Source organism: Rhinopithecus roxellana, chromosome 13, assembly GCF_007565055.1.
Source record: "Rhinopithecus roxellana isolate Shanxi Qingling chromosome 13, ASM756505v1, whole genome shotgun sequence".
Lineage (NCBI taxonomy): Eukaryota > Metazoa > Chordata > Mammalia > Primates > Cercopithecidae > Rhinopithecus > Rhinopithecus roxellana.
In genome coordinates, this window is record NC_044561.1 from 102,678,491 (window position 1) to 102,703,100 (window position 24,610).

Consider the following 24,610-nt stretch of genomic DNA (forward strand, 5'->3'; position numbering starts at 1 on the left):
ATAAAGAAAATGTGGCACATATACACCATGGAATACTATGCAGCCATAAAGAAAGGATGAGTTCATGTCCTTTGCAGGGACATGGATGAAGCTGGAAACCACCATTCTCAGCAAACTATCACAAGGACAGAAAACCAAACACTGCATGTTCTCATTCATAAGTGGGAGTTGAACAATGAGAACACATGGACACAGGGAGGGGAACATCACACACAGGGGCCTGTCAGGGGGTTGGGGGCTGGGGGAGGGATAGCATTAAGAGAAATACCTAATGTAAATGACAAGTTGATGGGTGCAGCAAACCAACATGCACATGTATACCTATGTAACAAACCTGCACATTCTGCACATGTATCCCAGAATTTAAAGTATAATTTTTAAAAAAATGAAAGGATATTTAATTCTATCATATGCTTTTTCTACAACTAGTGAGAGAATTGTAAGGCTTTTCCTTTTTTAGTCTGTTAATTATGGTAATTTTTTATTATTAAATTAATATTGCTTTCCTGATATGAAAAAAGAAATCCTCCTCCATGATCCAATCACCTCCCACCAGGCCCTATCTCCAACACTGGGGATTACATTTCAATATATGATTTGAGCGGAGACACACCTCCAAACTACATCAGTGAATTTCCCAGCTGTGTTTGCTATGGCACTTGTTGCAATTTCTCTTTTTTCTTTAGACCGAATGACCTTGGGGTTGAGGACTCTCACTGATGTAGTTCTGTATATACAGCCCGTAGCATAGGGCCTGGTGCACAGTAGGTGCTCAGAAAATGCTTGAATTAGAAAGTACAATATTTCATTCACCCATTTTACAAACATTTTTAAAGCACCTACTGTATGCCAGGTACATAGTGGGCAACAGGGATATAGAAGTGAATGGTTCAGATATAGTCCTTATCCTCACAATCTAATGGGAAAGTGCTGTGTTCTGAATGTTTGCGTCTTCCCAACATTTATATGTTGAAACTTAATTCCCATGTCACAGTATTACGAGGTGGGGACTTTGAGAGGGAACCACGTCATGGGAGTGGAGACTTCATGAATGGAATTCGTGCCCTTATGAAAGAGGCCCCAGAACAGCCTCTTACCCATTCCGCCATATGCAGACACAGCTGAAAGGCTCCACCTGCGAGCCAGAAAGCAGGCCCTTAGTAGGCATCAAACCTACCCATGCCCCGATCTTAGAATTTCCAGCCTCCAGAACTGTGAAAATAAATTTATTTTTTAATTTTTTTTTTTTTTGAGACGGAGTCTTACCCAGTTGCCCAGGCTGGAGTGCAGTGTCTCAATCTCGGCTCACTGCAACCTCCACCTCCTGGGTTCAAGCCATTCAACTGCCTCACCCTCCCAAGTAGCTGGGACCACAGGTGTGCACCACTACACCGGCTTATTTTCGTATTCTTGTGGAGACGGAGTTTCACCATGTTGGTCAGGCTGGTCTCAAACTCGTGACCTCAAGCCTTGTCCTCTCAAAGTGCTGGGATTACAGGCATGAGCCACTGTGCCCGGCCCAAATTTCTGTTGTTTATATACTACCCAGTTATGACAATTTGTTATACCAACCTGAATAGGCTAAGACAAGGAGGCAGTCAACAAACAGACAAACAAATAAATTTAGAAGATGATGCCAGATAGTAAAAGCAGCATGAAGAAACCAAAGTAGAGAAAGGGAGAAAGAGTTTATGTGAAGGATGCATTTTTATAGGGTACCCAGGGAAGGTCTCTTGAAGGGCAACTATCTAAGCCTGGACTAGAATGATAAGAAGAGACCCACTGGGGAAACAGTGATCCGGGCAGAGGGAGCAGCAAATACAAAGACCCTGAGGTTGGGCTTAGATGAACCGATGCATAGTAAATGCATGAACCTATATATAGCAATCCCTGGGCTAAGAACATTCCTCCTGCCCCAGTGTGGAATTTTTTAAATGCCCACTTTAAGAAAATACGCAAATTTGAGAATTTCTGTCATCCATACAACTTCTTCCTGCTGCCAGCTCTCAGAAACTGATTCTGCCAAGGTCACGTTTGTGGGGAACATGTGCCTTTAGAATTTCCAGGCCTGGTCTTGCATGATTCTACCTTCCTGAGTAGCCCACTGTGCACAGGCTCTGGGCTCAAGCTTTCCATTCACTTACCCATTGAATCCTCCCCAACCCCCTGCATGGTAGGGACCATTATTTCACCTTCCAAAGGCAAAAACTGAGCTCAAGAAGATTAAGAGACGTTCCCGGGTTCACTCAGCTAGAAAGTGGAAGAATTAGCCCAGGATATCTGAGGCCAGAGCCCCAAGACCGGCTGTCCTCCTGCAGCCAGGGTGTGCAGCAGTGTGAACTAAGCTAGGATCTCCACCCTCATGGCTCAGAGTCTGCTCCGTTAGGGTCTGAGCCTTGGTGTCACCCACATCTTTAGTGCATTGCTGGCTTTTCAGGTCCCAACTGTGGTACCTTGAACCCATCTCCTCACTTTGAGGAAACTCAGTTTTTCTCAACCACAAAATGGGTATTGTCGCACCCTGTTCCTTTGGGTGTGAACTTGGAAGTGGGGACACAGTCAGTGGCCCACAAGAAGGCCTTGGCAAGTGCTCCCTGTAGTAGCAGCAACAATAACAACGATAACCACAATTGTCCCCATGGACTGAACCGTCTGAGTGCTGATGGTGATATATACTGATCTAATTTTATCTGCCAGCAGCTACACAAGGCTGGTAGATACTACACTGACCCCATTTCACAGATGAGAAAACTGAGGCTCAGAGGAGTCAGATCCAATAGTTCCAGAGTCTGTTTTCTTAACCTCTTGCTCTCCCGTAGTTGACCCTATGATTGTTGTCAGTGCTGTTATTTCTTGTATCACCAACAGCAACAACATCCTCAGTGACTGGGGCAGTATGTGTTAAATGCCAGGTGTGGAACAGGAGGGAGGATGCTGTGAAGTGAGGGGTCAGAGATGGTTTCCTGGAGGGAGGGAACTTGATGGATGTCGCTGCCACCTTGGGGTTGGGTGGGGGGCCTCAGCACTGCTGCCCCTGACCCTGACAGCTGGAGTAGCAGCATCACAAGGAAACATGAATATGAAAAGCCAACTGAGGACAGGGCAGCATTCACCATGGCTGGAGGGAGGAAGCACTTGCATCAGGAAGCCTTTGGCTTGAAGAGGACCTGAAACAAAGGCTGGGCCCAGGACAGGTTTCCGGGGGAAAGTTTCTGACTAGTGTGGGAGCAGGATGGCCATGGTGGGCAAAGCCAGGGTCCAGGGTGAGAAGAGGGTAGGCATGCCCTGTGGCTGGGATGGTCAAATGTTTGCTGCTTCCAATCCAGGCTGGGCTTCCATGCTGTCATCCCCACCTCCAGGTCCCACTGGCTGGGGCTTGGGCTGTGGAGAGAAGGGGCATTCCTTTGTTAAGGAAACAGAAGCATAGGAGAGCCAGGGTGACGCCATTTTAAAATCAATTTCATCTTAAAGTTAGCAAGGCACATTCCTTGCCAATCACAACCCATGGTCATAAGATGTTCACAGCTAAGGAAGCCGCTTAATAATACCTGCAAGGACACACTCCTATGACAGCAAAATGTCCAGATGTTTCCATGTCACATAACAATATGTGCTTTTAAAATAATTGTAGTCATGCTTTGGTGTACTTACACATTAAAATGTCAAGGATAACTTTCTTTAAATCAACAAAGTCATGGATTTTGTCACACTGTCAGTCCACCCACATAGACATAGCTTAGCTTTTACATAAATAAGACTCATATATAAGAAGAGATTAAAACAAAGACAATGCATTCCTCCTCTTGCTTTCTGAGAACACCCTTCTCTGTAACTGAGTAGCTTTCAATAAACTATCTCTTCTCAATGCACTTTGTGACTCGCCTTGAATTCCTTCTTGTGTGAGACCTAATAACCCTTTTTTAAGGTCTGAATCATGACCCCTTTTCTGGCAGCATCTTCCTAGTAACCATGAAAGAAGCATAAGACGAGACCCTATGCAAGACAAATTCAGTCTGCAGTAGCAATTGGCCACTTCTGGTAAGTGAGGTCAGTCTTGGTGTACTATGTTAGGCTTAGGCAAGGACACTTGCCTAGAAACTTGGGCTAGAGACCTGGCCCATGGGGTCAGAGGCCCGACTCACAGGGTTGGAGGCCCTGGGGTGTAATACTCAGATTAGAGGTCCAAAGACCCATGGGGTTAGAGTCCCTGGGGTATATTTGGAAAAATGGAAGTAACTTTGCAAGATGTTTCCTATTAACTAATCCATATCGTCCCCTTTGCCAGGTATGGGAATGGCTATAATTCTCATCGTTTCCCAGCTTGTTACCTTTGCTTTCCGGCAGCCTTATGACAACTCTGTATGGCCAGCCCAGAAGTTTACTAATTTCACTTTCCATGCTTGCCTTTGATTATTGTTTCTAAAGCTCTCTTATCTATTTCTTTCTTTTCTTTTCTGCCTGCTTTAAATCTGCTGTTATTAAGCTGCTGAGATAAGGCTCGCTGTTTATGTATTACTAATTCAAGGCTACTTGGAGATTTTATTTTTCTTATACAGTTCAGTCAGTTCTAGATGAAATAAATGGAAACATTATAAGTTCATTTGACACTGAAGGAAAAAAAGTGGAAAAGGCTTTTTTAAAATTTAATTTCATTTATTTCTTTTATTTATTCTTTCTTTATTTATTTTTTGTTTTAGACAGGGCCTTGCTTTGCCACCCAGGCTGGAATGCAGTGGCACAATCACAGCTCACAGCAAACTCAACCTCCTGGGCTCAAGTGATCCTACCTCAGCCTCCCAAGTGATCCTACCTCAGCCTCCCAAGTGATCCTACCTCAGCCTCCCAAGTAGTCAGGACCACAGGTGCACACCACCACACCCAGCTAATTTTTTAAAATTTTTATAGAGACAGAGTCTCACTATGTTCCCCATACTGGTCTCGAATTCCTGGTCTCAAGAGAGCCACCCACCTCGGCCTCCCAAAGTGCTGGGATTATAGGCAGGAGCCATCATGCCCAGCCAGGCTTTTTTTTTTTTTTTTTTTTTAATCTTTAAATCTTTTTTTTTATCTTTTTTTTTTTTTTTAACTTCCATAAAGACCACTTTGCCCAAAATTTTGGTCCACAGCTTTCCTTAGATTACTCATCAGATGTCTGGGTTATTTCCAGTTGAGAAAAGTTTATGATATGGGAAAACATGTTTCTAAAATTATAGAATGGTTTTATCTATAAAATTCTAACATCTGACAAACAGCTCAGGATTTCTTGCTTTTTCCAGTTTTGGATTCACAGACAGGTGAGTGTCCTTCCCTTTGTTGTCACTTTTCAGCCTAGCCTTCTGAGCCCCAGGAGACACAGGGACACTCACGTTCCTTTATATTCTCAGGGCCCAGGGGTTGGAGCCCCCTACTCAGAGTTGTTGGATCCTTTGGGCTATGTCTGCTAGGGAGCCTGGAGTTGTGGAATCCTTCTGATGGGCTACCACCCTGTTGTGCAGCATTTTTTGGCCATTAGGGGCCCAGGATTGCAGTGTCACCCTGATGGATAAACTGTTTGAGGGATATTTTCCAGCACCTACTGCTTCTTGATCCCCTTGCCCCTTTTGTTGACTACATATTTGCTGTCTGTGCCTCATTAGCGACACACGTCACCCTACGCTCACATGCTTTTAAGTTTACACTTAGTATTTTCCTTCTGGTCTTGATGATTTTTGTTCCTTGGGTTGTTTAATTTGGCATCTCTCTGGGTGATGTTAGAGGCCAAAAGCCTCCCAAGATCTAGTGTTACTGAGAAAAAAAAATTTTTGTCTAATTCAGAAGTTATCTGAAGGTCAATTCAAATTATGAACTTGAAAATGTTTACTTATGAAACAAGGTAGAAAGGGACCAGTAGGTGGGGGGAGAGAGAGATGTAAAGAAAGCTATAGGCCAGGTGCAGTGGCTCACACCTGTAATCCCAGCACTTTGGGAGTCTGAGGCGGGCAGATCACAAGGTCAAGAGATCGAGACCATCCTGGCTAACAGGGTGAAACCGCGTCTCTACTAAAAATACAAAAAATTAGTTGGGCATGGTGGACGGGTGCCTATAGTCCCAGGTACTCAGGAGGCTGAGGCAGGAGAATGGTGTGAACCCAGGAGGTGGAGCTTGCAGTGAGCCGAGATGGCACCACTGCACTCCAGCCTGGGCAACAGAACGAGACTCCATCTCAAAAAAAAAAAAAAGGAAAGAAAAGAAAATTATAAATATGAAGATGTATTTATAGTAAGGAAGGTTACAAAGAAAAGAGGATAATTTTTTATGAAAAAGAGGCTTAAGTGGTAAATTTTACTTATACGGTAAATTTTTGTTCTAAAGTAAAATGACTGATTGTTTAGCAAAGAGGAAAGCTCAGGACAAGTCAGAGAGTCCAAGCATGTTGTAGATGGTTTGTGTAAGTCATGATGGGGAATTTATGAAAGGAATTTTGTATGAGATTAAATTAGTTATAAAAATATTATTTATAATAATCTGTCTAAAAATTGGTCCCTTACATCAAAACAAGGTTTTCTTAAGATATTGATATGAAGAAAATGTGGCACATATACACCATGGAATACTATGCAGCCATAAAAAAGGATGAGTTTGTGTCCTTTGTAGGGACATGGATGCAGCTGGAAACCATCATTCTCAGCAAACTATCGCAAGAACAGAAAACCAAACACCACATGTTCTCACTTATAGGTGGGAATTGAACAATGAGATCACTTGGACACAGGAAGGAGAACATCACACACCAGAGCCTATTTTGGGGAGGGGGGAGGGATAGCATTAGGAGATATACCTAATGTAAATGACAAATTAATGGGTGCAGCACACCAACATGGCACATGTATACATATGTAACAAACCTGCACATTGTGCACATGTACCCTACAACTTAAAGTATAGTAAAAAAAAAAAAAAAAAAAAGATATTATCTAACTATTCATCATATAAAGCTGGTTAAATAATTTATAATAAACATCTCCACCAGGAAAAAAAAAGATATTGATATGCTCCTTAAATAAATTATAGAAAATCTTACCTTTAATTTTATAACCTGTTTCTTTTTAAAACTTATCAGAATCATATCTCAGAAGTTCAACTGTTGCTGTGCTATTGAAAAAAACAGCTTTCAGCTGTTTCTCCCTTTGAGAATGCTTGAGATAATAACTCTCTCCTTAAATTTTTGTGTCAGCTTCTATAACTTTCTCCCTGTTCTGGTTCTAACTGTTGTTATGGCCAAATGCTAAAATGTTGCATCTTGGAGGTCTAAAAAAGCAATGTTTTCCTCTAGTATAACTGCATTCTGTACACTGGCTTTTCTTGATATGTCTAAATATTCGATGCAATCAGGAAACTTCTTGTGCTGTTCCTAGGAGTCAGGTATTCCCCTGCTATATTCATAACCTTGAAAACAGTCCTCCTGTGTCTGATTAAATTTAAGCACTTTTGGCCGGGCACGGTGGCTCAAGCCTGTAATCCCAGCACTTTGGGAGGCCGAGACGGGTGGATCACAAGGTCAGGAGATCGAGACCATCCTGGCTAACACGGTGAAACCCCGTCTCTACTAAAAAATACAAAAAAAAACTAGCCGGGCGAGGTGGCGGGCGCCTGTAGTCCCAGCTACTCGGGAGGCTGAGGCAGGAGAATGGCGTGAACCCAGGAGGCGGAGCTTGCAGTGAGCTGAGATCCGGCCACTGCACCACTCCAGCCCGGGCGACAGAGCGAGACTCCGTCTCAAAAAAATAAATAAATAAATAAATAAATAAATAAATAAATAAATAAATAAATTTAAGCACTTTTTTCATTAAGTTTGACTTCCCAGTTATCTAAATGAGCTTTCCATAAGTAAAAGTAGTCACACTGCAGTAGGGCTTTTTTGCTTTTTTAGTAGATGGCTTAAAAAACTGAGATTTTAACGTATTATCAAGAAAATTTCTATGCTGTCTTTATTAGGTTTTTGATTGCTAAAGAAACTGAGATTTTAAAAGGGTTAAGGTTTTTACAACCATGTAACTTTCTGTATTGCCTTTAAAGTATTTTGATGGTCACTTTGGGTAAATGAGTAACTGCTATTTTACCATGACCTGTGCTTCTGTTTTGATCAAATGTTTTGAGCCTTTTAACATCTTTAACAAACATCTTCAAAATCAAAATTCTAAATTAAGTCTCTGACTTAGTCATATTGCTGGGGCTTATTAAAGCCATAAAAAATAAGCACTGCAAGGTTGTAAGTCTTTACAGCTTCCAGTCAGACCATGAACTCCAGGATCACCACCTCCAGCCTGATAATTACATACATTGGAAGAACATCAATTAAAGGACTCACTCTTTCCCCCTCGAAAGCATCCTTGTCAGGTGTTATTAACTAATCCTTGTGCTGTTAAGTTACAGGGCTCTGACTTCTGGCTCCAATATCTCATCTAAAGAAGGCACTGACTGTGAGGCACAGTGGCTCATGCCTATAATCCTAGCACTTTGGGAGGCTCAGGCAGACAGATCACTTGAGGTCAGGAGTTTGAGACCAGCCTGGGCAATGTGGCGAAACCCTATCTCTACTAAAACTACAAAAATCAGCCAGGTGTGGTGGTACGTGCACATCTGTAATCCCAGCTGCTTGGGTGGCTGAGACATGAGAATTGCTTAAAGCTGGTAGGTGGAGGTTGCAGTGAGCCAGGATCTCACCACTGCAGTCCAGCCTGGGTGACAGTGAGACTCTGTCCCCCCAAAAAAGAAGCCACTGACTCTTGCCAGTATCTGACACCAAGCTCAATTTGACCAAAGTCTCATCTTTAGACCTGGACAAAAGTGACAATCAAACTGCTTTCATAAGACACAGAGGCAGTCCTGTATTCAAAAACATTAAGACTCATTTAATAATTTTGCCTTTATCTGAAATAATATAATTCATTCTATGCCTTGATACTAAATAATTTAAATGCTTAGCAACCTGTGAACTTCCTTTCCTGTCACTCTCAAAATTAGGCAGGGCTTATGACGTTTTGTTTAAAATGTTAATTCCTTATGTTTTGTTTTACCTCCAAAATTTGAAACTATTCAATTCCTCCATGCCCAGAGATTATCACATGAGATTGAAAGGGCCAGTTTTGAGGAATAAAATTAGTTCAGACCCTCCAAATCAAGGACAGGCACACAGATCCCTAAACAGCTAAACATAATGCTTGAGTTTGTATAGCTAATTGCCACAAGCCAAGATTATAGTAGCTCTTGCATAGAGTTTATAAATAAGCCAATTTTATAACCTTGCCTTTTGGCTTTTGGTTTTTGGCTCTTATGTTGCTTAAAAGAGGCTTTAAGATTAATGAGTGCCTGCTCACCTCCATTCCCATCTGGCCTAGAACATTTAATTGGCTATAAGTCTTTTGACTCTAAGTTCCTTGACCATAAGGGTTCCACCAAGGGAGGTAATGGACCAGGGCAAGTAGCACACCACCCCAGCATTGATATGGGACACAATAAAAGCTTAGCCCGCAATACTGCCTCTGGCACCTTGACAAAATGGGAGACCATAAACTAAACTAATAAATAAATAAATAAATAAATATCCTAAGCCACCCAACAGAACAGACTTCCTCTTGGCAAAAGGAAATAATAATTTTTTTTTAATCCTGAAAAAACTGGTTCTGGCCATGATGGGAAGTGGGGCTGGGGGGTCAAACACACCTCACTATACAATTCTCCTTTTGGAATTCAGGCACAACTGACCAGTATTAACATTAAAACAGAGATCATAAGACTGATAGAATAGACACTTTATGGCAAGAAGCTATCAAATTTTAAACAGGATCTAAGACCAGGCCTGACAAGGATTAAGTCTCCACCTTAAGGTGTTTGTTCAGTATACATGTGTCAGGACCATCTTCATAAATATTCTCTCCTGTTCAACCAGGAGACTTCATGCTATTGAAACCTTGGAAGGAGGATCCCCTGCAGATCAGCTTTCCCCAAAATAGAAAGAACCCCACCAAGTGCTTCCAGGCACTCCTGCTACACTTAAACTTAAGGGAGTACATAGTTGGGTACATTTATCCCAAGTTAAACCTGTCTCTCACGAAGTCCCACAGGCATCTGGTGTAGGGATCACCATTCCAGAATACTCCTGTGAGCCAATAGTGGATCTACGGCTTCTCTTCCAGAAAAAGCCATCCAGTGGATAAGTGATGCTCTGAAAATGAGACCACTGGTTTTAATGTCGTGCTTGCTCTATTATAGAGTTGGAGAATATCTGTTTGCAAAATGGGTACAAACTTTGTCAACCCTGGGCTTACCTTGGCATATCCAATCAGCTAACTTCAGTACGGAAAATTCCAAAAGGACACACGCCACTCTTTCTTCCCTTCCTCCACTGAAACCAAGAAATTCCTTTTTCAGTTAACCCCAAATAACTTAATATCATCCCTACCTTAGGCTATACCACACATGATGTATTCGGTTGACAGGTATCCAAATTCAGGTATCAGGCAAAGTACCCTTATACCTTGGAAGGCATAATGGTAATGAACACTAGGCTCTGATTTTATTTTCTTGTCCAAATTTCTATCTAAGGGGTGTGGGGAGTCATGCCCTACAAACCATAAATCCTCCTCAGATAGGTTTTATTTAACCCTATATATCGTGACTTACTTTCCAACCTGACTCTGGCATAATGTTACGAGACAAGGAAGAAAATTAAAATATTTTACCCTAAAACATGTTTCTTTGCTATATTTTGAAATGGTCCTGCAAAGCTGTCCTTTGTGGGGAAAAATGTGCATCTGTAAAGCATCTCTATTAATATAGCTAGATCTTTTTCTTCGAGGCCCTTTCAATCCTGAAGAGGTTAAGTAAGTCTACCACCTTTTTAAAGGTCTAAATAGGAAACATTTGTCATCTATTGTCTCTAAGGGCAGCTACTATGAGACTTCAAAAGAACCTTGGTCTCCACAATCTTTTATCTTAACCTAAACATTTCCTTTCTATTGATCCCAGGACTTTAGACAAACTCAACCAATTGTCAACCAGAAAATGTTTAAGTTTACATATAGCCTAGAAGTCTCCCCTTCCCCGCACCGCTTTAAGTTGTCCCGCCTTTCTGAACCAAATCAATGTATTTTAATTAAATGTATTTGATTGATGTCTCATGCCTCCCTAAAATGTATAAAATCAAGCTGCGCCCTGACCACCTTGGGCACATGTTCTCAGGACCTCCTGAGGGCTGTGTCGCAGGCCATGGTCACTCATATTTGGCTCAGAATAAGTCTCTTCAAATATTTCACAGAGTTGGCCGGGCGCGGTGGCTCAAGCCTGTAATCCCAGCACTTTGGGAGGCCGAGATGGGCGGATCACGAGGTCAGGAGATGGAGACCACCCTGGCTAACATGGTGAAACCCCGTCTCTACTAAAAAAAAAATACAAAAAACTAGCCAGGCGAGGTGGCGGGCGCCTGTAGTCCCAGCTACTCGGGAGGCTGAGGCAGGAGAATGACGTAAACCCGGGAGGCGGAGCTTGCAGTGAGCTGAGATCCGGCCACTGCACTCCAGCGACAGAGCGAGACTCCGTCTCAAAAAAAAAAAAAAAAAAAAAAAAAAAAAAAAAAAAAAAAAAAATTTCACAGAGTTCGACTCTTTTCATCAACAGTAACCATCCCCAAACCAACATCTGTAATATCAGATGGCTGCCACCCAAACAATAATCAGACTCTCCTTTCAACTGACCAAATGTGGATGGGATGGCAAAATGAATCTCTATGGTTAGGTGACTATCCTTCCCCTTCAGGATGGTTATGGGCATGTGGGTCTCATAGTTGGCCATACTCACCTTACAATTGGACTGGATAATGCACATGGGGTCATCCCTACCTTCTAGGATGTATCCTTACACATCTAGATTCCCTCTCCACCAATTGGGAAGTAGTCAAGGTCTGTGGTAGGCAACAGAAATGAACTTCTTGGTGGTTATATCCTGTGGCCATATTCTGTCTTTAAGCAGCATCTATAGATATTGAATCACAGGTGGGAGTGCTAGCAAAACATACTGCTGTGGCTTTCAACGACACTCATCTGGTGATCACGCTTCTGACAGAAGAAACATCCCGGGTAAGACAAATGTCCTTGCAAAACCATATGGCTTTAGACATTTTAACAGCAGCCCTGGGGAAACCTGTGCATTGATCAAGACTGAATGCTGTGTCTATATTCCTGGTCACTCTCATAATATATCTCAGGCCATGAACTCCCTAGAGACTCATACCTCGGCAACTGACTCCCTGTCATAACAGCACAGTTTCACCAGCTCCCCAGCACTTGGAAGGTATTCCTTTTTAGCATGCTTGGTGTTGTCACACTTATTGCTATTGGTTATTGTGCTTTTTACTTCTGTTGCACTTATTGCATGGGATTACGCAGATAAAGTAGTCCAGCAGCTTATCCACCCCTACACTTACTAAACCAAATCATTGGAATTTCATTCAAATGAAGAGTTTCCCTGGCTCCCTAGAAGGCTGTCTGCAAACTCTTATGAGAGAACTCTCTCCCAAAAGTCAACAACGTCCACTGTCAGCAGGAAGAAGTTACAGAAAAATGACCTTCCCCTTTCATCTCCCCTTAAGATTAAGGGTTCTCTCTTAAGTAGAAGGGGGATTATGTTTGGGAAACAGGAGCATAGGAGAGCTAGGGATGACACCACTTTAAAATCAACTCTATCTTAAAACTAGCAAGACACATTCCTTGCTAATCACAACCCACAGTCATAAGATGTTTATGGCTAAGGAAGCTGCTCAATAATGCCTGCAAGAGTAAACTCTTACGACAGCAAAATGCCCAGATATTCCAATATCACATAACAATCTATGATTTCAAAATAATTATTGTCATGCTCTGATGTACTTACTAAAATGCCAAGGATAACTTTCTTTAAGTCAACAGTGATGGATTTTGTCACACTGTCAGTCCATCTGCACATAGACATAACTTAGCTTTTACATAGATAAGACTCCTATATTAGAAGAGTTTAAAACAAAGACAGTGCGTTCTTCCTCTTGCTTTCTGAGGACATCCTTCTCTGTAACTGAGCAGCTTTCAATAAACTATCTTTTCTCAGTGCAATCTGCGACTCGCCTTGAATTCTTTCCTGTGCAAGATCCACGAAACCCTATCTTGGGGTCTGGATGTAGACTCCTTTTCTTTAACTTTTTCTTTTTTTTTTTTTGAGATCGGGTCTTGCTGGAGTGTGGAGTGCAGTGGTGCCATCTCGGCTCACTGCAACCTCTGCCTCCCAGACTCAAGCGATTCTCCTGCCTCAGCCTCCTGTGTAGCTGGGATTACAGGCATGCACCACCATGCTAGGCGAATTTTTGTATTTTTAGTAGAGACAAGGTTTCGCCCTGTTGGCCAGGCTGATCTCCAACTCCTGGTCTCATGTGATTGGCTTGCTTCAGCCTCCCAAAGTGCTGGTGTTACAGGTGTGAGCCACTGCACGCAGCCACTATGCCTAATTTCAAGAGGGAAGGCCCTGGAAGGAGAGACCTGGAAATCTTGGAGAGCACTAGGGATTTGAATTTACATTTACATGTTGGTACTCTCCAGAAAACTTGGAAGGATGAGTACATTTTTGAGAAAAAGGTAGCAGGGAGAACCAAGAAGCAATAAGAAAGGTCACAGGTCACATCTAAGACCACCATGATGTGAAAGAGGAACCCCTGGTTATGGGGTCCTCGCCATGTGATACTGACAGGTGCCATCTCATTCAATCTTCACGATGACTTTGAGGGGTGCATATTTAATCCCCCATTGTACTGAGGAGAAAACTAAGGCTCCGCAACTTGCCCAAGCTTCCCAGCCAGTAGCTAGTTGAGCAAAGGAAAATGCTGGGTGGAACTGTATCAGTCTTGCCGTCTAACAGACCACCTCCAAAATTTAGTGGCTTAAAACAACATTTATTTCTCACATCTCTGCAGGCCAATCGGACTTTGCTTCTGGTGTGCACCAGTTTGGCTGGGCTAGATAGATGGTCTAGGATGGCCTCGCTCACAAATCTGGTAGATGGTTTAATATCAGCTGGGATGACAGGATGACTTGGCCAAGTGTGTCATCATCCCTCAGGCTAGCCAGGACTCATTCACATGGTGGTCTCAGGGTCCCAGGTGCAGCAAGAGAGCAAGCCCCAGAGCACAAGCCCTTTTCAAGCCTCTGCTTGAAAATGTTCCATTGGCCAAAGCAAGTCACATGGCCCAAGTCAGCATTAAGGGAGTGGAGAAGTGAACTTTGCCTCTTAATAGGGAGAACTGCAGAGTCACATTGCAAAGAAGCATGCTTACAGGGGTGGGTAGCATCTGTGGTCAGTTTTGCAATCCTACCACAAAAACAAACCCTGTTGTCCAACAATAGGGAATTTGTAAAGAAAATCCCAGCAACACCCCAATAGAGGCTTTCAGCTTATGCCACCTTGAAACATGCACATATAGAGCAATATTCTGCACAGGAAAATAGTTCTATAATATACTGTTAAGTAGGAAAAGCAGGCTGTATAATTACATGTATGATTTCACAGCCATCAGATTGGAACAAAGGTAAAGCATAACCATCTCAAGGGGTGGCAGGGGTGCGGAGCAATGGAGACCCCCTCACCCTACTGGAATTAACTCGGCAGAGAGACTTGGAGCGTAATTTGGCAACTACCTCAGGCTGACAGCACATATATTCCATGACCCAGGAGGAGCATGCCTCGATTAGTTCCCCAGAGGAACCCTTGCTTGTAAGCACAAGTGTTCCCATATAAGATAGTAATAGCAGTATTGTCGAGAACAACAAGATAACTGAATTAATTTAAATATCTATCTGCCAAAAACCGGATAAATAAAGAGTGTTATAATTATATAATGCAATGCTGCACAGCAGTGAAAAGAAAATGTCCTTGGTCACAAGATCTATATGTGTCATTTATATCAATCTGGAAAATATAATATAAGCAGGACATTGCATTCAGTATAATAGTATATACTTAAGTTTTGAGAACACAAAAATATTATACATTATTTATATACCTAGATGTGAACCTATGGGCAGGGAGGGAGAGAAAATGAGACCAAGAAGGAGTTATAAGGAATACTGACATTACCTATAATATTTCATTGTTTTAACAATCGAAGACAAATATGCAAAATGTTAACATGTGCCCACTTGGAGTGATGACGGTATGGGGGTGTATTATGTTATCCTGTGCACTTGACTGATTTTTTTTTTTTTTTTTTTTTTTTTTTTTTGAGACACAATTTCCCTCTATCTCCCAGGCTGGAGTGCAACGGCATGATCTTGGCTCACTGCAACTTCTGCCTCCTAGGCTCAAGTGATTCTTGTGTCTCAGCCTTCCGAGTAGCTGGGATTACAGGCGTGTGCCACCAAGACTGGCTAATTTTTGCATTTTTAATAGAGACAGGGTTGCACCATGTTGGCCAGACTGGTCTCGAACTCCTGGCCTCAACAGATCCACCTGCTTTGGCCTCCCAAAGTGCTGGGATTACAGGTGTGAGCCACCGCCCTCGGCCAACATAACTTCCAACTGGAAGTCTGGAGGTTTCAGTATTTTTATTTTTTTAAGAGACAGGGTTTTGCCACGTTGGCCAGAATGGTCTCGAACTCCTGAGCTCAAGCGATCCTCCCACCTCAGCCTCCCAAGGTGCTGGGATTCCAGGCATGAGTCACCGTGCCCTGCTCTCTAAACTTTTTTCCAAAAGAAAAATTCCAAATAAGTAAAAGACAATAAAAAATCGTTGAGACAATATTCCTCTGTTGACTTTTTATTTATTTATTTATTTATTTTGCTAGAAACTCTACAAAAATAAAAAAATTCATCTATATGCAGAGGAAAATTATTTGGGGGGAAAAACTCCAAAATGTTAGCTATGGTTTCTGCCTCTGGCTGGTGAGAGCACAGGCAACATTTATTTTCACTTTCTTGCCAATATGTATTTTCTGGCTTTTCTATGAGGGACATGTTGTGCTTGTTTGATGAAAACAAAACAAATAGGGGCCTGTTGGTTTTCTGGGTCACAGGGTCCTCTGGGCCTTTATGGGGTCCCAGGTTCCAAAATCTGCCCTCTGACCTGGCAGGCTTATTCTTCATATCCTGGAGAGAGTACCAGACGTGGGTTCAGAGGCAACCGAGCTCCCCGGGCCTGAGAAAGGACAGGCATGGCTGGTGGCCCAGACTGGGCATAGCCAAGAGAATGCATGTCCTCTGCCCTCATCCTCTCAGCCTCTGAGGCGGCAGAGCCAGGACACTGTCATGGTTCAGAGGGGAAACGGAGGCCAAGGAAGATACCCCAGGAAGAGACAGCATTACCAAGAGAAGAAGCAGCCACGTCCCAGGCCAGTCTTGATCGGACTGGGTGCTGATACACTGGGTGACTCGGGACTAATCCCAGTGCGTTTCTGGGCCAGTTTCTCCAGCAGCCCTGATGGAAATTATCCTACCTCCTCCTGCACCTTTAGCTCTCACAGGTTCTGAAGGACATTTTTATGCAAAGAGATGCTGGGTCTTTCCAATAATCGCAAAGATAATAATAACAGCTACCAACTATCAAGCACTTACATGCTAAACACTTAAATGGCATTTTCTCATCCGACCCTCCCATGGCCAATTGTATTTTCTAAAAATATCCATAACAGGGCTGGCGCGGTGGCTCACACCTATAACCCCAGCACTTTGGGAGGCTGAGGCAGGTGGATCACTTGAGGTCAGGAGTTCAAGACCAGACTGGCCAACATAGTGAAACCCTGTCTCTACTAAAAATATAAAAATTAGCCAGACTTGGTGGCATGCGCCTATAATTCCAATTACTTGGGAGGCTGCAGCAGGGGAATCGCTTGAACCCAGGAGGCAGAGGTTACTATGAGCTGAGATCACGCCACTGCACTCCAGCCTGGGCAACAGAGGGAGACTCTTTCTCAAAAATAAATAAATAAATAAATATTTAAAAATAAACAAAATAAATAAAAATGGCCACAACACTATCCCCCATCCTACATCTTCTTCTGAAACCTTGCTCCTCCTCATGAAGAAGTAGAGTCTGTTCTTCCTCCCCAAAAACTTGAGTGGGACTTTGTGGCTGCTTCTTTGACCAGATCCAGAGGACTTGGCCCTGCATGATCCATGAGGCTAGGTCATAAAGATCACCTACCTTCTGCCTAAATCTCTCTCCTGAGATGCTTGCTCTGGTAAGCAGCCACCATGCTGTGAGGAAGCCCTAGCCACATGAAGAGGCCATAGGCAGTTGTCCTGGCTGAGTGCCCCAGCTGAGGTTTCAGATATATGAGTGGATGAGTTTCAGATGCAAACCCCAGCCTGCAAGCTGCTCCAGCTGACACAGAATGGAGCACAGTTGAGCTTTTCTCAGGGAACTTGGCCACAATTGCAGATTTGTGAGTAAAGTAGATGTTGCCACTGCTTTAAACCACTGGATGTGGGGATACTTTGTTACACAGTACCAGTAACTGGAAGACCCCACCACCACCACCTTCCCAGTGAGGGATTATTCTCCTCATGTTATAGGTGAGGAAACTGAGTCTCATCTACTGAAGGGAAGTCAAGATTGAGCACCAGCCATGTGGGGCTCTTAACAGCTGGGCCTGGGTCACAGGGTGACCTCAAAACCCAGCCTAGGCCCCTTGTGATCCAGCAATTCTGTTGCGGCTCTGGGTTTGGGTTGGTAGAAAGTGGAGGCAGGGCAGTCAATAACAGGCTGTTGTCTTGGGTGGAAAGGCTCACGGGGAAACCATGATGTTTGCTGCAAAAGATTCACCACCGGACCTTCTGGAGACACACAGACCATCCCCCAGGGTTGTCAATGGCCCCAGAGCTTCCCACCAGGCTCTTGCCATGTTGCCATCAGTAGCTCTGGGAGATGCCCAGGCAGTGTCCTCAGGGGCGTGAGCAGCACAGGACCAGATGCCTGGTGTCTGTTTAAACTGCCTCAAGTGCAAGCCTCAGTGATCACCCAGGGTGTTGAAATGCAAGGAGTTGCCAAGGGAGAGGCTGGCAGAAGGGCTGGATTGTGGGAACAACCCAGGAGTGACCCTCTCCCCGGAGTGGGAGATTCAGACTGGGGACAATCTTCTTTTGGATCCAGATATTTGAGGAGCCCAAACTGGCAAGTGGTCCTCCAGGAATGACCCTGTTTTCCCACCCTTCACTCCCAGGAGCAGGAAGTTCAGTTCTTCTAAGAAAATAGATTCCAGTATGTAACAATGGGCAAGTGGCCTCCCTCTCTGAGTATCAGTTTCCTCATGAGTGAAATGCAAGGTAAGGGTCCCTTGCATCTGTGGTTACTCCAATGGTCCATTGGCTCTGAGCAGGAAGTGTGTTCACTTGGTGGGTGGCGGGGATGGAGAGTCAGGGTGCAGGCAGGCAGGTGCTTTATGCTCACCAATTCCACCCACCTCCTGATCATTCTACTCCAGGTTTCCTTGAGAGTCACTGTACCCCACCCTCAGTCCCTTCGGATCCAGTGAGGTTGACCTGCTCCAAGGCTCCAGGCCTGGACCAGGACCCAGCCTGCCCATCCACAGTAGCTCATCCCTCTAGCTATAATAGTTGGTTCAGGAATGGCTGTAGGGCTCAAGCTGGAACTTTTCCAAGAACTATTAGGAAAGAGGCACTCTTAAAAGAGGTTACTAAGTTGATAGATTGGAGCTGCTGTTCCCAGTAGTGGTGGTGATTATGGTGGGAACTCTTATAGAATGAACCCAAAGGAAAATAAGGAAATGAAGGAAAATAAGAGCCTAGAGCTGGAGGGGAAGAAAAAAAAAAATCTAATATCACTTGAGCACCTGGATCCAGCCATGCCTGAAGCTAGATACTCCTAAAATTTTCAGTTAAATTGGCCAATAAATTCCCTTTTTACCCAAGCTATTTGAACAAAAGCCAAAGTATCCAGGTGGATATAAGTTTATTCTCCATGCTCTACCTCCATGGCAAGAGCAGGCAATGGGAAAATCAACCTGAGTTGGTTTGTTTTTAGCATTTGGAGGCCAGACACTCAGAACAACTCAAACAGAACTTCCTGCTGCCCCTGCTGGAGAGGAAAGGGTGACTGCCTTCCTTTCTGCTTTGGGACTGCAGCTCCAGCACCTGCTCAATAGTGGAGACTATTCATTCAACATAACACTCATGAGGACCACTGTGAGCCTAACCTTAGGACAGGCAACAAACACAGAAATGGAAAGTGTGACAGCAGCCCTGGAAAGGTGTTCAGTCTAGAGGGTGATCAAGGCCTGCAAACAAGCCTTTCTAATGCAGGGTGAGTGCTTTGGTGAGGGACAGGCAGGCAGGGGCCTTTGGGCTCCCAGAAGTGGAGGCAATACTCCCATTGAAGGGGGAGGGACAGATGCAGGAAGGCTTCCCAGAGGAGGTGATCCCTGAGATAAGACCAAAAGACAGGCAGAAGGAAGGTGGGAGAATACAGGTTGGGGGAAGTTTTTAAACAGAAGTTCCTGCCCAGGAGCGTAGACACTGAGGCCTCAGAAGGCGGAAAGCATGCGGGGGAGTAAAACCAATTCCAAATGATAAGGTACAAAGTGCCAGGGAAACAGTGATGAGAATGGAGGCCACATCCGGCAGGGGCTTGTAAACCACAGAAAGAGCTGGAGCTTAAAACTGAAGAGTTTTAAACAAAGAAGTCAGGGCTGGATTGTGTCTTAGAAAAATCACTCTGGACTGGGCATGGTGGCTCACACCTGCAATCCCAGCACTTTGGGAGGCCGAGGTGGGTGGATCACCTGAGGTCAGGAGTTTGAGACCAGCCTGGGCAACATGGGAAAACACTGCCTCTACTAAAAATACAAAAAGTAGTCAGGCGTGGTGGCGTATGCCTGTAATCCCAGCTACTGGGGAAGCTGAGGCAGGAGAATCACTTGAACCAGGGAGGTGGAGGTTGCAGTGAGCCAAGATCATGCGGCCCCACTACAGCCTGGACAACAGAGCAAGACTCTGTCGAAAGAAAGAAAGAAAGAAAGAAAGAAAGAGAGAGAGAGAGAGAGAGAAAGAAAGAAAAAGAAAGAAGGGAGGGAAGGGAGGGAGGGAGGGAGGGAAGGAAGAGAGGAAGGGAGGAAGGGAGGAAGGGAGGGATAGAGAGAGAAAGAAAGAGAGAGAGAGAAAGAAAGAAAAAGAAAGAAAGAAAGGGAGAAAGAGAGAAAGAAAGGAAAGAAAGAAAGAAAGAAAGAAAGAAAGAAAGAAAGAAAGGAAGGAAGGAAGGAAGGAAGGAAGGAAGGAAGGAAGGAAGGAAGGAAGGAAGGAAGGAAGGAAGGAAGGAAAGAAAAGAAAGAAAGAAATTACGCTGGTTGCAATAGCAAAGGTCAATTAACCAGAGTTCACTTCTGAGGCTGTTGCTCTCCCTGCAAGAGAGGAAGCACCCTGGTCTAAGAGAGTGATGGTGGGGTGTCTTAGCCCATTCAGACTGCTATAACAGAAGGCACTAAGCTGGGGGCCTTGTAAACAACAGAAATTTATTTCTCACAATTCTGGAGGCTGGGATGTCCAAGATCAAGGCGCCAGCCGATCTGGTGTCTGGTGAGAGCTTCCTGCTTCATAGACGGTGCTTTCTTACTACATCCTCACCTAGCAAAAGGGAAGGCCAGCTGTCTAGGATCTCTTTGATAGGAGCGTTAATCTCATTCCCAAGACAGAGTCCTCATGAACCATTCACTCCCAAAGGCCCTACCTTCTAATACCATCACCTTGTTGACTAAGTTTCAATAGATCAATTTTGGGGCACACAAACATTCATATTCATAGCAGGGGGTAATGATGATAGCTGTCATTGGTTGAGCACGTACTACGTGAAAGGATCCGTGTTAACCTTATTACAGGAATCAGACTTTTAGCCACTGTAACATTACTGTTTTGACGGAAGAGGAAACTGAGAGACAGGTTAGGCAACTTGGCAAAAGGCACACAAATGGGGGGTCAGGAAAGCCAGGATTCCAATCCACAGGGGCTGGCTCCAGCATTCTGAGTAGTGAAGACATGACAGAGGGGGAAATATGTAAAGGATCACATTGGAAGAACAGGTCTGATGGGATGGTAAGGTCAGGAGAAGAGTGAGGGATGAAGGAAGCGTCATGTCTCCCAGGCAGGGCCTGCTACCTAATTTGTGGAACTCAATGAAGAATGCAAGTGCTGAGCACTTTGTTCCAAATGTATTAAGAATTTCAAGACAGTGCTGGCGGAGTGTAAACCAAGCATGCGGCCCATCTAAGCTTGGGGCCTGGTGTAACCGCCTCGTTGGGATTATCAAGCAGCTTAGTCAAGACAATCATAATGATGACCACCATTCGCACTGGCCTCCTCTGCACCCAGCGCTGTGATAAGCTCCCAATCCACATTACCATGCCTCCTCTCACATGGTCAGGGTGCTATGACCCCATTTACAGCTGAGGCAGCTGGGGCCAAGTGGGGCACGCAGAGCTCAGAGCATGGGGAAGGCTCAGGGGAGGCTGGAGGCTGATAACCAGCTGCTTTTCCTTTGCCTGCCAAAGCCCCACACCTGGTACAATGTTCTCAGTCCCCAGATGAGACCCTAGTTCACAGCTGCCCAGAAGCAGCCTGCCCCAATTCAAAACTCTATCGGGATTTGGGAGAACAGAAAGGAAAATACTAAACAGCCAGACTGGCCCCTACTCTGAGGAAACAAGCAGGGAGTGAGGAAAAGCCCATACAGCTGGCAGAACACAAAGGCAGCCCACCAGTGAGAGGCCCCACCAGCTCCTGGGCACCTCCTGCCTGGACACCATGTCCCCCAGAGACAAATCCCTGCCCTAGAGGGGTTTATGCTCCAGTGGGTTGTGGGAGGGGAGGTGCAATGGTAACTGTAACATTGACAACGGAAAATATTTATTTAGTGCTCACTCTGTGCCAGCCTTGCTCTAACTCAACTAATTTTCATGCCCTGTGAAGTAGGTGGTATTGTTTTCTTCATTCAGGAGGAAATGAAGTCACAGAGAGGTTAAGTGACTTACTTAAAGTCATACAGCTGGTAGATGATAGAGTCAGGATTTGAATCGGGAAGCTGAAAATTTCTCCATCCCCATGCTGAGGGCTCACACGCATTCCTCCTGCAAGAGACAAGGTTTACTGGTTTACACATCAGGGTGTGGAGGCCCAGAGAGGCAAAGTTGCCCACCCTAGGTCTTGTGGCCAGCTGTCGCGAAGCGAGATTTAGAGTTAGCCTCCCGGCACTCCAACATCCTCTCCCCACCGCCTCCTCTCCACCTCCCCACTCCAGCAGCCCCAGGGCGATCTGCCCCAGGACATGACAACTTCTCATTACTGTCACAAGCAACCGAGCCAGGGCCATCCTGGGGCATACCACTTTCCCTTGGCCCTGAGGGAGAAGAGAGGACAGGAAGCAACTCCCAGCTGGGTTGCTCACTTGCCCCACCTTGGAAGGATTTTCTGTGTCTCTGGAAGCAAAGTGGATTCGCTGGGCCCTCCCCAGCCTCACCCCTCTGCCTCCTCCCCTCTCTCTTCTCTCTCTGGGGGTCACTTGTACTCCAAGCACTAACATGGAACCAGAGGGAGGAAGGTGCAGTGAGGAGAGAAGGGGATGGCAGCGGGGCTGAAACTTGAGATCTTAGCCTTGGGGGGCAGGGGATGGGGGTGGAGGGAAAGAGGGAAAATAGACAGAGACAGGAAGGGAGAGTTAAGTTGCATTTGGTTTTCCAAAGCGAGCAGCATTGGAGCTCGGTGTCTGTGTGTACATGAATGTGTGTGCGTGTCGGCGTGCGTGTGAGTGTGCGCTCGTGTGTGCGTGAGTGTGTGCGCGTGTCTGTGGGCTGTTTTCTTCCCTTCCCTCCAGCAGGGAAGCCAGGTCTCACTGGATAATCAGAGGGCTCAGAGGTGAGGCAGGCAGAGCAAGGTTGGTGCGCGGTTAGGGTAAGGGCAATGTGCGGTCAAGACTGAGGAAAGAGGAAGGGAAGGAGTGAAGAATAGAGGTGAGAGGGTGTCGGGTGGGGGTGGAGGGAGGCGGTGAGAGGAAGCAGAGCAGCCGTGGTATTCAGAGCAAGTATAAATAGCCGCCTGGACAGAGCTCGGCCAGACAGAGGTTTGTAGCTGCAGCTGCAGGCAAGCCTGGCCACTGTTGGCTGCAGCAGGACATCACAGGCACAGTCCCTGGGGCTCTGAGCAGACACCCCTTGCCATTGCCACACCTCCAGATGCTCTCCCAGCTAGCCAAGCTGCGGGGCAGCCTCCTCCTGATGGTTGCCACCGTGTCTGTGGCTCAACAGACAGGGCAGGAGGCAGGTAGGGGCTGCGAGACACTTGTAGTCCAGCACGGCCACTGTAGCTACACCTTCTTGCTGCCCAAGCCTGAGCCCTGTCCTCCAGGGCCTGAGGCCTCCAGGGACTCCAACACCCTCCAGAGGGAATCACTGGCTAACCCACTGCACCTGGAGAAGTTGCCCATCCAACAGGTGAAACGGCTGGAGCAGGCACTGCAGAACAACACGCAGTGGCTGAAGAAGGTACGGGGCATGGGAGGCTTGCAGGGGGCAGAGGGCGGCTTTGGAGTCTGTCACAATCGGCAGGTGGAGCGTCCATTCCAGAGGCCTTCCCTGAGCACAGAGAGCTGGCTCTGAGTTGCACAGAGAGGGGCAGGGATGGGCCTGAGGCCACACAGCAAGATTGGGCAGTGTCAGCTGGCAACCTGGCTCTTTAACTGCCATCCCTTCATTCATCCAACAGAAATCCATTCAGCCCTGACCAAGGGCTGGACAGACCAAGCTATGCTGGGTGCTGGGGATACAACAGTATAGTATGTCTCCCTCTGGACTAGAGGCGGAAAGAGGCAATAAGAGACAATCTACTATGTCAGATGGTGAAGCAAAATGAAGAAGGAAGAGGGCAAGTGGTGGCCCTGGGTGGCTGTTTGAGGTCAGATCATTAGAGAGTACGTCTCAGAGGTGACATTTGAACCCAGAGAACAAGGGAAGTGATAGAGTGGGCCAGGCAGGTATTTGAGGGAACGTTCTGAAAAGGGAGCAGCATGTATGTTGACCGTGAGGTGGGAATGCATCCACAGCGGTGAGTGCCTGGAGAACCGCAGGGCGATGGACTGTGTGACTGGAGCAGAGGAGAGGGAGCAAGGGTGTGGGGAGGTCTGAGAGGTGAGAGAAGGGCAGGCCATGCAGCTGTGGGGGCCGCTGGAAGGACTTCAGCTTTTGTTCTGAGTGTTGTGGGAGCCACTGCAAAGTTTTGAGCAGAGACAGACACTGGTGATTTGAATTGAACAGCATAGACTGTAGGAGGCAGGGTAGAAGCAAGAAGCCCAAAGAGATGGCTGCTGCAGCCACCAGGTGCGAGGTACCGGAGGCCTGGAGCAGAACGGGACTGGGAGCGGGTATGGCCAGTCCGATTCTGGTGGGTTCTGGAGGTAGAGCCCATCAGCTCTGCTGGTGAATTGGATGTGGAGTGGGAGGAAGCAAGGAGCTGAGGACGCCACTGTGGTTTTGGCCCAAGACCAGGACTGCTGTAGAATGCCCTGTCACACTTGCATCTTTCAGCAAACAGTGTGAGCACCTACTGTGTACCCTCGGCGAA

At 45.6% G+C, this 24,610-nt stretch overlaps 1 protein-coding gene across 2 annotated transcripts in view; it reads left to right on the forward strand.

Annotated features, from left to right (window-relative positions):
• Positions 1–23,112: 23,112 nt before the first annotated feature.
• Positions 23,113–24,610, forward strand: part of ANGPT4 (angiopoietin 4) — a 46,117-nt gene continuing 44,619 nt past the window's right edge. For both annotated transcript variants that reach the window (XM_010361297.2, XM_010361296.1), the window contains exon 1: positions 23,113–23,535. In XM_010361297.2, the coding sequence (XP_010359599.1) occupies positions 23,227–23,535 (309 nt within the window). In that variant the 5' untranslated portion in view covers positions 23,113–23,226. The remainder of the gene's footprint in view (positions 23,536–24,610) is intronic.